The 16,347-nt window shown below is 42.6% G+C and overlaps 1 protein-coding gene across 3 annotated transcripts in view; it reads right to left on the reverse strand.

Moving 5' to 3' along the window:
- AK5 (adenylate kinase 5) overlaps positions 1 to 16,347 on the reverse strand; it is a 274,707-nt gene that overhangs the window by 49,435 nt on the left and 208,925 nt on the right. For all 3 annotated transcript variants that reach the window (XM_003127921.6, XM_021096460.1, XM_013996169.2), the window contains exons 9-10: positions 11,195 to 11,237; positions 8,409 to 8,453 (exon numbers count right to left, since the gene is read on the reverse strand). In XM_003127921.6, coding sequence (XP_003127969.4) covers positions 8,409 to 8,453; positions 11,195 to 11,237 — 88 coding nt within the window. The remainder of the gene's footprint in view (positions 1 to 8,408; positions 8,454 to 11,194; positions 11,238 to 16,347) is intronic.

The following is a 16,347-nucleotide window of genomic DNA, read 5'->3' on the forward strand; positions in this document are numbered from 1 at the left end:
CCATCTTTTTTGTTTGTTTTAGGGCCACACCTGCGGTATATGGAGGTTCCCAGGCTAGGGGTCTAATCGGAGCTGTAGCCGCCAGCCTATGCCAGAGCCACAGCAATGCCAGATCTGAGCCTCGTCTGCACCCTACACCACAGCTCACAGCAACGCTGGGTCCTTAACCCACTGAGTGAGGCCAGGGATCCAACCCACGTCCTCATGGATACTAGTCAGGCTGGTTAACCACTCTGCCACAATGGGAACTCCAAGGCCCCCCTCTTAGAGGTTCCAATTCGCTTCTGGTTCAGTCTTGGCCCCCCTTTTATCAGGATATTCTCTTTCTTACTGGTTGTCTCCTCTCATTCAGCATGTAATAGTTACAAGGATAGCTAATGCTTGTTGAGTATTTACTAAGAGCACCGTGATGTGGGTTAACTCATGTCATCCTTACATCAACCCTATGACCTTGCTCCCACATTATAGGTGAGGAAACTGGGAAGAGTGGGTATAGGGATGCTGCCCAAGGTCACATGGCCAGGACATGGGGGAGCTGGGATTTGAATTGGACTCTGTATGGTCTCTCTATTTATATAAATGTGCTTGACTCTCTTATATTTAAAAGATATTCCACTCTTGAGTTTCTTTCCCTGTGGATATGACCTAAGTCTTTTCTTCTTTTTTTCTAGTTTTCTTTAGAAAAATTTAAAAAAAAATTATACTTTAATGTTCTGTCAATTTCTGCCATACGGCAAAGTGACCCAGTTATACATATACATACATTCTTTTTCTCACGTTATCCCCCATCATGTCCCATCATAAGTGTATTCCTTGGGCTATACAGCAGACTCCCACTGTTAACCATTCCTAAGCCTTTTCTTTCAGAGTCAAGTTTCGTGAAAGTGTGATCTGTATACATCTTCATTTCTTTACTTCTTAATCACCCCAAACCCACTGGCTTTACTTTTGTATTCCACTGAAACTGCTCTTTGGCTGCTAAACCCCAAACAGACAATTTTCATTACACTTTATCTAACCTTTCCCGGATGGAAACTCCTCTCTTGCCGTCTATGATACCATTTGCTCTTGTTTTCTGCTTTCCTTCTCTGGCTCTGGCACAGGTGTTTTTCAGCCTCCAGACCTCAGTTCTTCTCCCAAGTTCCCCAGGTGATCTTTCCCACATACAAGGCCTCATCTAGCATGGATATCCTGGTGAATTCCATCTCTCTGTCTACAGCCAGCACGTGTACTTTGGGTACCAGATCTCTACAACTCTTGTTTAATGGACATCACCTTTGGGTATCCCATAAGCATCTCAATGTGCAATTGATTTATTTTTTAATGGCTGCACCTGTAGAATAAAGTTCCCAGGCCAGGGATTGAGTCTGAGCTGCTGCTGCAACCCATGATACAGCTGTGGCAACTACAGATTCTGGTCGAGTATCCTTTACCATCACAAACTCAGAATAAAAATAGAAAGGAGGAAAGAAAAATGCCAGTGTTACTTAAGAATGCTCTTGATCAGGGTTCCCGTCGTGGCTCAGTGGTTAACGAATCCGACTAGGAACCATGAGGTTTCGGGTTTGATCCCTACCCTTGCTCAGTGGGTTAAGGATCTGGCGTTGCTGTGAGCTGTGGTATAGGTCACAGATGTGGCTTGGATCCCGCGTTGCTGTGGCTCTGGTGTAGGCTGGCGGCTACAGCTTGGATTAGACTCCTAGCCTGGGAACCTCCATATGCCATGGGAGCAGCCCAAGAAATGGCAAAAAGACAAAAAAAAAAAAAAAAAAGAAGAATGCTCTTGATGGGAGCTGCCGTCGTGGCACAGTGGAAATGAATCCAACGAGGAACCATGAGGGTGCTGGTTCGATCCCTGGCCTTGCTCAGTGGGTTAAGGATCTGGTGTTGTCCTGAGCTGTGGTATAGGCTGGCAGCTGTAGCTCTGATTCGACCCCTAGCCTGGGAATCTCCATATGCTGTCGGTGGGGCCTAAAAAGAAAAAAAAAAAAAAAAAAAGAGAGAGAGAGAATATAGCCCTAATATGGAAAATAGATTAACCGGAACAAAATACAAGGAGTAGAGACTAGTTGAGAGGCTGTTAGTAATCTAGATGAAACCATGGTGGCAAATGGGATTAGAAAACTAGATGGAATGTGGAAAAAAAAAAAAAAAGAGGGAAAAAGAATGCTCTTGATGAAGCCATGAAAAAGCTAAATTTAATTTTGCCCCTTAAGTACATGTTATTGGACTATTTTGTGTGACAAAAACAGGAAGACGCGTAAGGTACTTCAGCACACCCGGATATGTTTAATGGTTTTCAAAAGCAAAAGCAGGATTTCCCGTCATGGCTCAGTGGTTAACAAATCCAACTAGGAACCATGAGGCAGTGGGTTCGATCCCTGGCCTTGCTCAGTGGGTTAAGGATCCAGCGTGGCCGTGGGCTGTGGTGTGGGTTGCACATGCAGTTCAAGAAATGGCAAAAGGACAAAAAAAAAGCAAAAGCATTGTGTGATTGTTTGAGTTGCTTAACTAGTTGGTTTTTTAGTTGAACACCATTTCTACCTTTTTAAAACCCAACAGATGGAACTACCGTTTTTCAGACTTGAGTAGCTGGCAGACATTTTCTTGAGAAGAAACAAAGTAAACCTGTCACTTCGAGGAAAACCACCGGCAGCCTCTTTGCTGATAACAAAGCCCAAGCTTTCAAGGCCCAGATCCATCACTTAACTAGTGGATCACTTAACTCTGATGTCTCACTTGAAACACAGGATGGCAAAAATACTCAGAGAGGATAACCATAACAAGTAACATTATAAAGCATTTTATATAGTGCCTGCTGTTGCTGTGTTCAATAAACACTGGCTTCTATTATTATTATTATTATTTCTTTTTTGTCTTTTTGCCATTTCTTGGGCCGCTCCTGCGGCATATGGAGGTTCCCAGGCTAGGGGTCCAATCGGAACTGTAGCCGCTGGCCTACACCACAGCCACAGTAACGCCGGATCCTTAACCTGCTGAGCAAGGCCAGAGATAGAACCCGCAATCTCATGGTTCCTAGTTGGATTCGTTAACCACTGAGCCATGGCGGGAACTCCAGCCAGCTTCTATTATTGCTACTTCAAGGTTTTTTGTTTTTTTTTATTGCTACTTCATGTTATAACAATCAGATTTGGTTTGCATTTGCAATTTGACCAAATACATGAGTTGAGTCTACCAAAAATATTTAACCTAATCTCCAAGGAAATACTCATTAAAAATTAGATCTATTCAGAATTTCTTAATACTGGGCAACCATGACATGATAATAGGCTATAGTGAAATAATGACAGGCATTGAGATATTAGGTTTTAAGTAAAAACTTGCATTTCTCTAGTTTTCCTCTAGGAAATCGATAAGACTCGTTGTGCAGTGGTTGAAAATATGCATGGAATAATACAAAATATTTTACAAGTACCTCCCAAAGCTTACTACTTAATGGCAGTTGGTTACACCAAGGCCAAGGTACACAAGGCCATCTGTGTTCCTGCTACACTGAAACGTACAGCCATTGAATGACGTCTTGATCATAACGCCATTAGTATCACACCTCACCTGTAAAGTCAGATGATGTTCCAAACCAAAGCACTTCTACCAAGGCTTTGGATTGGAACGAATGGGAAATCAGGTTACGTCACATTTGGGGATAGGTGACCCATAAAAACAGAGAAGGGAAAAGGAAGCCAGAATAGATTGGGGAACAGCAAGAAAATGATCAAGAGATTTAAAAAAAGAAAAAGGAAAGAATCGTACCAGAAAAAGTTGTGACAAACTATAGGAGCCTGTTAGTGGGATGTCATGAGGCTCTTTAAGATATGTATAAATTTTCCAAATAACTTTGTTTTTAGCAATGATTGAGACCCAATTGTGTACATCAGCACTGTTTTTATACTGTGTTTGTGAACAACCAGAGACCCTTTTTCAATCCTTTTGATCTTCAGGACTGATCCTGTGGGATCCTTATCTTTCCTTTGGAATGCAGAGCTCTATAAACAGCTACTGGGCTACCTTCTTCATGAACAAAGAAGTGTAATATCCATACAACATTCAAAGGGCTAACCAGGTCTGTCCTTGGCCCTCTTCCCTTTGGTCCAGATGGTACATTTTCCCTGAACATTTTTTCAGATGGTGGTCAGTGCTATTACCTGCCCCCACTTAAAATAATTTTGCAAATGAGCAAAAAATAGCAGCAGCTTGGGGGTGGTGAGGAGTTGGTGTTGCATGTTCTCAGTGAGAGGGAAGCAGTCACATGGCATAAGAAGCATCTGATTAGGCTGATAATTAACCTGAAAACCATCCTAGCAACCTGCCTGGCAGTTCCAGTCCAGGAATTCCAATTACTATTTCAGTTGTTATGGAAACGGACCACGCTCCTTCCTGAAGAATTCACAAACATGTGTTGTGCTAGTCGTTATGAGGTCTCTGAATGAGTGATGCAGACATAAGAGATGAAGCTGCACAGAGGAGGAAGGCTGGAGATCAGAGAAGACCTCGAAGAGGGTTAGAACTTGAACCTGATCTTGGGCATGAGTGGCCAGGGGAGAAGACATTTCAGGTGAGGGGACTGGCAAAAGCAAGGAAAGTTCAGGAGATAATAATTGTGCAGGTGGGGTTGGGGCTGAAGACTCATGTGGGTGGAGAGGAAAAGGGGAAGACACATCAAGGCAGCAGGGAGAGAGCGCTGAAGCCCAGTCTGAGGAGTTTGGAGCTTTCTGTGGACAGATGGGAACCAGGATACTTGCAAACAGGGAAAGAGTGCTTTAGGAATATTAATTTTATGTTACGACTAGCAGTGAGGACATCAACCCAGCTTCTGTCGAGAACCTCCACCCTACTTGTCTTAGTAGGTGTCAAGACGATAATTAGAAAAGCGAAAAATTCAGCCATCTTCTATAGACAAAACCAGACTTGTTATACTGAAAGCCATGGACTCTTGTTAATTAAAGCGCATCAAAACTGCTATGACATCCTGAGTATTTTTCTTTTTTTGCTTTTTAGGGCTGCACCTGTGGCATATGGAAGTTCCCAGGCTGGGGAGTGAATCTGAGCTACAGCTGCTGGCTTAAAGGCACAGCCACAGCTATGCCAGATCCAAGCTGCATCCATGGTCTACACCACAGCTCACGGCAATGGCAGATCCTTAACCCACTGAGTAAGGCCAAGGATTGAACCCGTGTTCTCAGGGATACTAGTCAGATTCGTTTCCGCTAAGACGGGAACTCCCTATCCTGAGTATTTTAGGATACTTCAGACTGACCTGCAAGAATACAGCCTCAAAATACCACTCTGCCATCTGTCAAGAAAGTACAGTTGACCCTTGAACGACGTGGGGTTAGGGGTGCTCACCTCTCCCTCAACTGAAAATCAGTATGTGACTTAAGAGTCAGCTCTCTGAATACTTGGTTCCTGCGGATGGTTCTGCATCTGTGGATTCAACCAACTCAGACTGTGTAGCACTATCGAAAAAAATTCCCGTGTAAGTGGACCAGTGCAGTTCAAACCCGAGTTGTTCAAGGCTTGACTCTATTTAGAACTAAGGCCTTAATTTTTGGGGAGAAAAATAATCATTTTCCTCTTATTGCAGTGGCTTGGTAAACTTCTACTGCCCAAAGAGTAAGTTGAAATGTTTTTCTAGTAGAATAGTGACCAACAAGCTCAAGTACAGGAGTTTGGTTGATATATATATATAAAAAATCCCTTTATTCAGATGAGCAGTTCTTAACGTTGTCTGTGGACCCTCGAAGGTCTTCAGGTTTGTCTGATCCCAAAGATTCTGTATTGTGCTATTTTACCTTCTAAAGGGCACAGGACTCAGTAGCATGTGAGCTGAGATCTTTAGCTAGGCTTGGCTAGCTATTTGAAAATACACTTCAAAATACAACTAGTGGCCAAACAATGGGTAAGTCTGAAATACTATCATTTCTAGGGATAATAACAACCACCACAAAACATGCCGTACCATTTTTATTTTTATCTTTATTTTTTTTGTCTTTTTGCCTTTTCTAGGGCCGAACCTGTGGCATATGGAGGTTCCCAGGCGAGGGGTCTAATCGGAGCTCTAGCCACCAGCCTACACCACAGCCACAGCAACTCGGGATCTGAGCTGTTTCTGCAACCTACACCACTGCTCACAGCAACGCTGGATTGTTAACCCACTGAGCGAGGCCAGGGATCGAACCTGCAACCTCATGGTTCCTAGTCAGATTCGTTAACCACTGTGCCACGACGGGAACTCCTGTACCATTTTTAAAAGCTTTTTTGGGACTACATTATTAAAAATAGATTTCTATGTGATCATAAAGGCTCGTTCTTTGGAACTGAACCTGAACTTCACGTTTCAAGAGTCTCCCCTTTTCCTAATTTGACCCCCAAGTTAAAAGCTAGACAGAAAATATAATTTACTGTGTATGGTCTGTATAATCAGGATAACTGATTAAAGTTTGTGTGGAAAGGGGAATGTTCTTTGAAATTTTGATGATGAGTTTCTCTTCATTAAAGAGTAGACACAATGTACTTTTACCTCCTGAAAAGAATGGAAAGTAAGTGTGGGGAGCATTGTCCATTCAGTTGCCAAGGCTAAGGTCAACTAGAGACAAGCAGGTCAGAACGACAACTCAGCTTGAGCTTAAGAATTCTCACTGCAGAGACACACTGTCCTCTTTGGCTGGAATTCTTCCTCTCCCCTCCCGCTAATGCTTTCTGTCATCCATCTCTTCTGTTAGTGCCCGGCTTCAATGTCACTTCCACAGGGTCTCCCCTGATGACACATTTTTACCCTCAAACATTCCATTCAGCTTGTTCTCTGTTTCTGCTTCATTTACTTCCTAAGACTTTTCAGGGTTTGTGATAAGAATCTGATTAGTTCTTTTCTTCTTAGATGGAACCTCTGTGATCTCTGCTCACAGCCCAGCATCATAGGTCTAATATTCAGGAAGTATTTGGTGGATGATTAAATGTGGGAGACTGTCTAGGGTGACAACCCACATAACTCAGTGGTGGGGTGAGGAGGGCCCTGGAATGGGGCATTACAGCCATGGATGCTGGTCTCCTCTCTGCCACTGGTTGTTTGAATGACATGAATCAACTCCCTTAAATTCTCTGCAACTCAGTTTCCTCATCTGACAATGAGGGAGATTTGCTGAGAGATTCCTTCCTTCCCCCCTCCTTTCTTTTCCTTTTTAGGGCCACACCAGAGGCATATGAAAGTTCCCAGGCTAGGGGTTGAATTGGAGCTGCAGCTATGCCACAGCCACAGCAACGCCAGACCTGAGCCGAGTCTGCAGCCTACACCACAGCTCACGGCGGCAATGGATCTTTAACCCACTGAGTGGGCCCAGGGATGGAACCTGCATCCTCATGGATACCAGTCGGGTTTGTTACCTTTGAGCCACGATGGGAACTACTGCTGAGAGATTTCTAAGGAAGGATCCTGATGTTAGGGTGCAAGGTTCTACGTATATCCAATATATTTCTGGGGTGCTGAGAGCCATTCTCTTCCCCACTCCCTGAGGAGGTGTAGACTTTTCATTGTGTCTGAATATTAATAGGTATTTTCTGCAAAATGTACAGGTAAGTGTGTTAACTTTTCCGTAGACTTGAATCATTAGAGGGAAAAGCACTAAGTTTGGGGAGGTGCACTGATGTCATTTGGTCTTATTCTGTGTAATTTTAACCACTGCATAACAATCCCATTAATTCCCACAAGAAAAACTGGAAATCTAGCTCTCACACAAATTAGCTCTGTGACCTTGGACAAGTTCCCTGACCTTCTATGGCTCAGTCTTCTTGTCTGAGTAATCAATAGGCAACACAGATGGACCACTAATCTATAGGCTTGTGTAAGTATTAAAGAAGATAACCTGGAAGCTCATAAGTGCTCAGCAAATGATGGTTAACCCAAATGAGTTTTATCCTGCCATCAGTTTTCCAATGAGTTTCATTGTACGAGGGCATAAAACACATGAGATTGTTTTTGTTGTTACCTGTATGGAACACAGGGTATGGTTACTGAGGTATAGTTGAATATGTGGCCCCGGACATATTCAGTTTAGGAAGGAGCGGGTCATTGTTCCAACAGAAAGGCTGTTAGATTTTAGCAGATGACATCCTTTTCTCCATGGGGTTATAATGCACTTTGTTTTTGTGGAGCTAAACTCAAGAGTCTGACATGCCTTAGAGGCCTACTCTGTTTATACTGGAAAGACACAAAGCCAAAAGCCATATAAAACTGTATAAATGAACGGAACAATCCAGAAGCCTTGGGGGTGTAATCGGGACTAAAAAAGGAGTAAGAAGACTCCAAAACAGGTTGAGAAATGAACAGTCTTTTTTCCCTGCCAAGTTGTTATTTTTAGCAATTACATTCAAAAATTTGAGAGCTTGTTACTCACCAATCATGAAAATAATTTTACACTTCCTCAACTCCTCCATGAAACCTTTAAAATAAGAATAACTGAAATTACTTGCAAGAAATATTGACTTGAAACTCTGGTTGTACACTGTATAGCATACAGTAATATATAAAATATATATAATATATAGTACAGATAGCACAGAGATGAAACAAAAATCATGAAGGTGGTGAGTGAGAACTGGATTTGGGGAAACACTGCTTGAAGCCAAAGGAATGATCAGGAATTTTTGGCAAAGTTCAAGATTTTGTAGAGCTTGTGGAACCCTAAAAGGTTTCCAGTGGTTGGAGTTCCCGTCGTGGCTCAGTGGTTAACGAATCCGACTAGGAACCATGAGGATGCGATTTGATCCCTGGCCTCGATCAGTGGGTTAAGGATCCGATGTTGCCGTAAGCTGTGGTGTAGGTTGCAGACACAGCTTGGATCCCGAGTTGCTGTGGCTCTGTTGTAGGCCGGTGGCAACAGCTCCGATTAGACCCCTAGTCTGGGAACCTCTATGCGCTGCAGGAGCGGCCCAAGAAATGGCAAAAAGACAAAAAAAAAAAAAAAAAAAAAAGAAAGATTTCCAGTGGTTATGTGGTGTAGCAGATTGTCATGAGGTGGTGGGTTTATATACACAATACTACCTTTTTTTAAGGAATCCACTGTTAGCTAAGTGAAAGGCCCAACTCACCAGAGAAAGAGAGGGCAAGAAAGGGAGGTGGGGGGAGCCTGAAGAATTGAGTTGGGGAGAGAGGAGACAGGGGAGAAAGAGCTGGAAAGAGAGAAAAGATGTGAATTTGGGGGTCTTGGAACCACTTGATTTTCATGCTAAAGGAAAAATGTAAAAAATATTATTCTTTTAAATCAAATAGCTGCTTCAATTTCTTTACAGAGCAGCCTATGATGACTGGAAAAATCTGATGTTACCTGAGATTTCTAATAAAGGCAGAGCATGTTGATGCTTTTAACATGTGGGACTAAATAATCATCTCATGTTCTTCAGACTTTTAGTTTACTTTTATGAGGCTGGGCAACTTTTAATCTATTTGCAACCTATGAAGGTGGTTGTGGTTATTATTATTGTTATTATTATTATTATTATTAGCATGGTTGTATCTTATTCCAGTTAAAAAAAATAGTTATATTTGTTTGTTTTTTTGGTTGTGCCTGTGGCATGCAAAAGTTTCAGGGCCTGGGACTGAAGCTGAGCCACAGTGGTGAGAACATCAAATCCTTAACTGCTAGGCCACCAGGGAACTCCCAAAATAGTTATTTTAAAAAACTTAAAATACAATGTGATTATTACAAATTGTATTTATATAAAGCTTTTAATGACGTGGGAACAAGCTTATGTTATAACAGGCAAAAAATTTTGGAGATAATGTTTGTATATATACATGTATTCTCACCTATGTAAAAATTGGTATTTAGACAGTACACTGGAATAAAATAAACCATAATGTTAACCATAATTATTTAGGGGTCATAAGGCCTTAGGTGGCTCTTATTTTCTACCTTAAAAATTTTCCACATAAATGTGTGTTAATTTTACAACCAGAAAAACAAGGAAACTTTATTTGACAATCAATCAATCCCTTTCCAGTTGGGACCGAGTTGATTATTTGCAATTGGTTCATGGTTATGTGCCTTTTCCCCATGAATCACTGTGATGTCATTTGGTCTCTGCGATTTTCACAGACTACTATCTCCGCTATCATCAAATGACACTTTATCTACCACCTCATGCTCATGGATCAGCGCAGGATTAGAGCGGGGGTTATTAGGAAGCCAACTCACTTACTTGTATTTGCTCCCAGTCAATGTAAACTCATTTCCATGGGCCATAATTATAACAACATTTATTGAGAGTGGAAATGGTAGAAGGTATTTTTCCTAGGCAATCATGAACCTTATCTTTTGTGGACAAACTCAAATTCACCTAAGTTTAATTTATTTTCAGTTCCATATGTAGCTAACTACGGTTGGATTTTTTTTTTTTTTCATTTTGGCCAGACTTTTAACATGACAAAATGATCAAAGACGTTTAATTTGGCTGTTTCTTAGGTTGCATCTCAATGGCACACTGCAAAATAGCAACCGCTCTGCAGGAAAAAGACTTTCGTGTTCCAATAAAATATGAAGAATGTTGAATTAAAGTTAGCCAGCTCTCTTTACGGAAGGACACGTGGAAGGCTTACTGTGCTATTATACATGTGAACCTTCCAAAGGGGATTGACTGTTGTGTTTCCCAAATATATTTGCCAGAGCATCCTCTTTTCACTGAGCATCTCAGGGATAATGTTCCCTGGGCAGTGAGGAAAGGCACTTTTTGGTAAGCCATCCCTTTGGTTCTTTACATGGACCAAGAGGGGAGAGATCAAAGATTTCTGATTTTGTTTTGTTTCTTTTCTTTTCTTTTTTTTTTAGGGCCATATATGGCATACAGAAGTTCCCAGGCAAGGGATGGAATCAGAGCTGTAGCTGCCAGACCACACCACAGCCAAAGCAATGCCAGATCCCAGCCACATATGCGACCTACACCACAGCTCATAGCAATGCTGGATCCTTAACCCACTGAGCAAGGGCAGGGACCGAACCCACATCCTCGTGGATATTAGTTGGGTTTTTAACCCGCTGAGACACAAGTCCTAATCACGTTCACTGCCTGAGGGAAAAGTCCACACTGTTGGTAATTTATTATCGCTTAGTTGGTGTTTAATAAAAAAGATAGGTTCAGAGCTACTCGAATGGCACCTTTGGTCTCATCGGGAAGGGAAACTCACCTTCCATGGTGTCCTCTCCAAACACAGGTAACTGGTCATCACCCTGTTTATAAAAAAATCAAAATATTAGATGATAACACTAACAGGTTTTGTGCTAAGTTTCTTGCCAACATTAACATTCTCAACCTTCCAAACAACTCTGTGAAGGAAGGACGATCATTACCCACCTTTTGCAGAGGAAATCATACTGAGTTGGAGAAGTTAGTTGCCCAAGGTCACCTAGTAGTGAGGGACAAAGCCCAGATGTAAACCTGGGCTGTCCACCCCCCGAGTTCTCGCTCTTTGTAACTAGTACAATATTCTGTCTTTTTTCTTGGTGCATTAACTGTGGTCAGAAAAGCTCCCGTAAAAGCAGACAAAACCCTTCAGGACTTGAAGCTCCCTGGTAGGTGCAGTCATAGTTGTTTTACAAATGACTTCACGATTTAAAGCTGAACTAGGCAAACCATTGGGAAAGGGCCAGTCAATGTTTTCAGCATTGCGAGCTGTATGGTCTCAGTTGCAACTATTTAACCCCTGGCCATAGTTTGCCAAGCCCTGAACAAAAGCATGAAACAAAGGCAGTTGGAATGACCAGCTTTCATTGATGCCTGCTTTTGAAATGTTCGTTTATTTATTTATTTATTTATCAAAGAGCTGCTCCATTTTCCTTACAGAAGAACCCATGGTGATTGGGAAAAACTCCAGAAAGAAAATTTGTAAAAAGGCATTGGTAAGATTTCTCATTCCCACCTATGTCTCAGTCCATCCCATTTTCTTACTTCCTTATCCCTTATAAGTAACCACTCATAGAAGTTTTTGTTAGGGAGTTCCTGCTGTGGCTAAATGGGATCGGCAGTGTCTTGGGAGCACTGGGACACAGGTTCGATCCCCAGCCCGGCACAGTGGGTTAAGGATGTGGCATTGCCATAGCTGCAGCTTGGGGTTGCAACTACATCTCAGATCTGATCTGTGATCTGATCTGTGGCCTGGGAACTGTATGTGCCTTGAGGCAGCCAAAAAAAAAAAAAAAAAAAAGCAAAAGAAGTTTTTTGTTGGTATCTTCCCAGATACACAAAAACTGACTTCCAGATATCTAGGGGTACACCCGAATATAAATACATAATCATATTACCTCCATTACACAGAAGCAAACATATTACACATGCATATGTGTTTATAACATATATACTAATTATGATAATACTGTTTTCCTTTCTACTTTTTCACTTATAAGTATCTCCTTGAGAATTTTCTGTATCATATTCTTGATATTTTTGGTTGGGTAGTATTCTATTGCATGGAAGGTGCCACAGTTATTGTTTTTAACTAGTCCTTTACTGATGAACCACTGAGTTGTCTGCAATCTTGGATTACTTTTGAAAAAGGAGCACAGTGAATAAACTCATACAAATGTCATTTCATACATGCATACCTGTAGGATAAACATGTATGAATATTTATAATTTTGATTGATTTTTTCCCCCAAAACTGCTCTCCCTAGAGGTTGTGTTGTTCTTCGGGGGCTGCTCCTGATTACTCCAGCTTCTTGCCTCTAATTCACTTTGATGAAGGAGGCAGTTCAATGAGGTTGCCTGGCTGCATTAATGCTCCCTTTATGTAAACCGCCATAAAAGTACTTTGTTTGAAAACAGAGCCTTGCCATCCTTTTTTAGAACATATGCCTTCAGGGCAATGATCCTGCTGGTCTTCTTAGACATGTCTGTGTATTCAGAGCTATTCCAGGTAGAGAAGAGTTTTTAACAGAGTGGTCATTCAGGGACACAGTAACACTTATTAACGCCTTTCCATGAATAGAAAAAATGTCCATTATTCCTCAGTGAGCCTCCACACTACTTCCCTTATTGAAATCATTGGATTTTGCAGCTGGGAGCATGGGGATCATGTAATGTGACTTAATCATCCCCCTCTCCCATTTTAAAGATGAGGAAATTGATGGTTAGAGACGTCACGTGAGGGGCCCGCGGCCATGTCCTCCTGTCCTTAGTGAGGTCAGGATTGGGATGAGAATCGCATCTCCTACCACACAGCAGGGCTCCCAGAGATTTAGTCCCATCGGATCTGTTAGTGTCCTGCTGCTCACCTGGCCAGTGCATCCATCCCTAGCTCCTGCTAAGAGCACACAGGAGTCTGGTCCCTCCCTCCAGCTGGGACGGCTCTGGTATAAGCTGCTCCTCATTGGTCCTTGAGGGATCAAGCTGATGCTAATATCCAACTGGGACCACATCCTCACTCAATTTCAACCCCTGCTCTCCCCTGCATCTCTCCTTGTCTCCTAAGAACCCTCCCTAACAACAGACTTGAGAAGAATCACCATCTCCGACTCTGCTTCTAGGGAAGCCCACCTCAGACATGGACCTATTTGGAGCAATGAACATGTTCTCCTAAGATGTAGCTACATAGAAAGAGGCTCAATAGCTTTTGCTGGAAAAGATCTGTTGACTCAGACTCTGCTTATCGCTTGTTGTCAACGGAAAAAAAAAAAACAAAAACGCACAACCTAAAGGTTGAGATTTATTTATTTATTTAATTGTCTTTTTGCCTTTTCTAGGGCCGCTCCCGCGGCATATGGAGGTTCCCAGGCTAGGGGTCGAATCGAAGCTGTGAATGCTGGCCTATACCACAGCCACAGCAACTCGGGATCCAAGCCGTGTCTGCAACCTACACCACAGCTCACGGCAACGCCGGATCCTTAACCCACTGAGCAAGGCCAGGGATGGAACCCACAACCTCATGGTTCCTAGTCGGATTCGCTAACCACTGAGCCACGACAGGAACTCTGAGAATTATGTTTTATTTGCACTTAAGCCCTGGACGAGGCATCTCAGAGAACTCTGAGAGACTGTTTTCAAAGGGGAGAAGCCAGGACATATGGGAGTTTTTGCAACAAAGACCAGGTAGTCGGACTATCAAAAGATTACTGTTGATTAAAGAAAACCAGATGTCTCAAGTTAAGGAATTTAGTGATCTTCTATGCATGGGAAGATGCAAAAGTCAGGGTTCATTGAAACCATTCCTTTGATTTGTGCTTCAGCTCTCTGGGGCCAGCATCCTGTGCTTTTGCATCCTCAGGGTGCACTGTCAGGGGTGGGGTGGAGGCACTGCAGCGGGTGACTCCCATATGGCAGGCGTCCTGTTTCAGTTCCCTGGGGGCTCATTGTTGGGGCGGGCTGCAATGTGCTGGCTTGATGGCTGCAACATTCTTTGTTTACTGATATGGCAGGCCATGTTTTTTTCATTGACACTGTCAAACAACTATTGAATATATTCAGGTAAGAGGAAACCACTGAGCCCTTTCCCTCGGTTTTTAATATTATTATTGAATTATCACACTTACACTCACCTTATAGGCCAAACTGTATCAGATCTTTCTATCATGTCTTGGGAGTTTCATCAGGGTTACTCCAAATTAATAAAACAATGTACCAGCTTATAAAAGGGCCTATCTGACCTTTATTTGGCTTCTGGAAACTGACCTGTTTTTACCCATGGGTCTTATTCACTCTCTTCAATTCGATTTGCCTAAATGCCTCAAATGGTCCCCAGCTTTATGGCCATGAACACATTGATAGTGAACAGGTTTTTGGAGCATAGATGCAATCGTCAAATCTCTCTACCAAGAATGTGGTACATAACACTCACTGACATGAAAGCCCAGGTGAATGGGATGTTTGATTGGAGGGTATTACTTTCCAGTGATGCTCAATAAACTTCACTATCACAACATCAACCATTTTTTTTTTCTTTTTTCTTTTTAGGGCTGCACCTTTGGCATATGGAAGTTCCCAGGCTAGGGGCTGAACTGGAGCCACAGCTGCTGGCCTACACTACCGCCATAGCAGCACAGGATCCACGCCACGTCTGTGACCTATACCATGGCTCAAGACAACGCCAGATCCCCAACCCACTGAGTGAGGCCAGGGATCGAACCTGCATCCTCATGGATACTAGTCGGATTTGTTTCCACTTTACCAGAACAGGAACTCCCCAACGTGAATCTTTTAAAGATAACATTTACCTGACCTCTTAAGCACTCTCTCTCTCTCTCTCACACACACACACACACACACACACACACACGATGAAATGGCTAGTGAAAGGCAAAAACTTCTGGTTTTGGTGAGAAGATGCCATATAGCCTCTGGAGGCCCTGAATCTTGTCTCTTTTTAAGAGCTAAGTGTATTCTGCATAAAAGACATTCATTTCAGACTATCCATTATATAAGGTGCAAAATGTTATATGGGTTCCTTGGTGTTTATGTCTGGTTACACTGCAGTGGCATCTTCAATGAACTGCTCTTTGAGAAAACACAACCCATTAACTACCAAGCTCCACCCTGGATACCTGTGGGGGCCTCAGGGGGTTACTGCCTTTTACCTTGTTACTGCTCCATCCTGTCAGCTCTGAATGTGTGTTTAGACTCTGTGGGTACAATGAGACACAGAAGAGTTTCTACAGTGTTAAACCAGGCTTTGGGAGCACGAAGCAGGATACCGAATTTGAACAAACTGACAGAGAGAGTGCACAAATACAGACACAGATTTGTGCCATTCATGACTCATTAGTATGGAGCCAAGACACAGCCTGAATGCCGTGGTTAATGCTGCAGCAAAACCACTATCCACACCCCCCAAATAAAGCCAGCGCAAGGCGCTCCATCTTTTTGTGCTGGATATTTGATATGTTGGTACCTGATGGAGAGAAAGCCAGGTCTTATTGAAGAGACACATTAGAACCTCAGGATAGGATTGATGGTTGATGGGGAAGCTGGATTTGGACTACACATTTGTTTTGGTCTCTAACATCCATTCCCCAGTCAAGCCAGAGCCCTAAGGGAAACAAAAGAACCTGCATTCGACTTTACTTCCTGGAGTAGATAGATAGGCAAGAAACGGCTTTCGAAGGCTGGATTCTGGTATCTCAGAAGAGCAGCTAATTGGCGTGTATCTGTATTTCCTTTTGGATTGGAGCTCCTATCATCAGAACCCTGAGAAACAGATGTTTTGTCACTTCCAATCTCTTACATCATCACATTTTCAGTGGGCAAGATCACAATAGACCAGCATAGCTTCACAGAGGGTTCACCAATCATGAGGAATTATGCTCGTCTACCTGCTTTGATGGCGGCATTAGCGTGTGTGCCTGGTTATGA

Source organism: Sus scrofa, chromosome 6, assembly GCF_000003025.6.
Source record: "Sus scrofa isolate TJ Tabasco breed Duroc chromosome 6, Sscrofa11.1, whole genome shotgun sequence".
NCBI lineage: Eukaryota > Metazoa > Chordata > Mammalia > Artiodactyla > Suidae > Sus > Sus scrofa.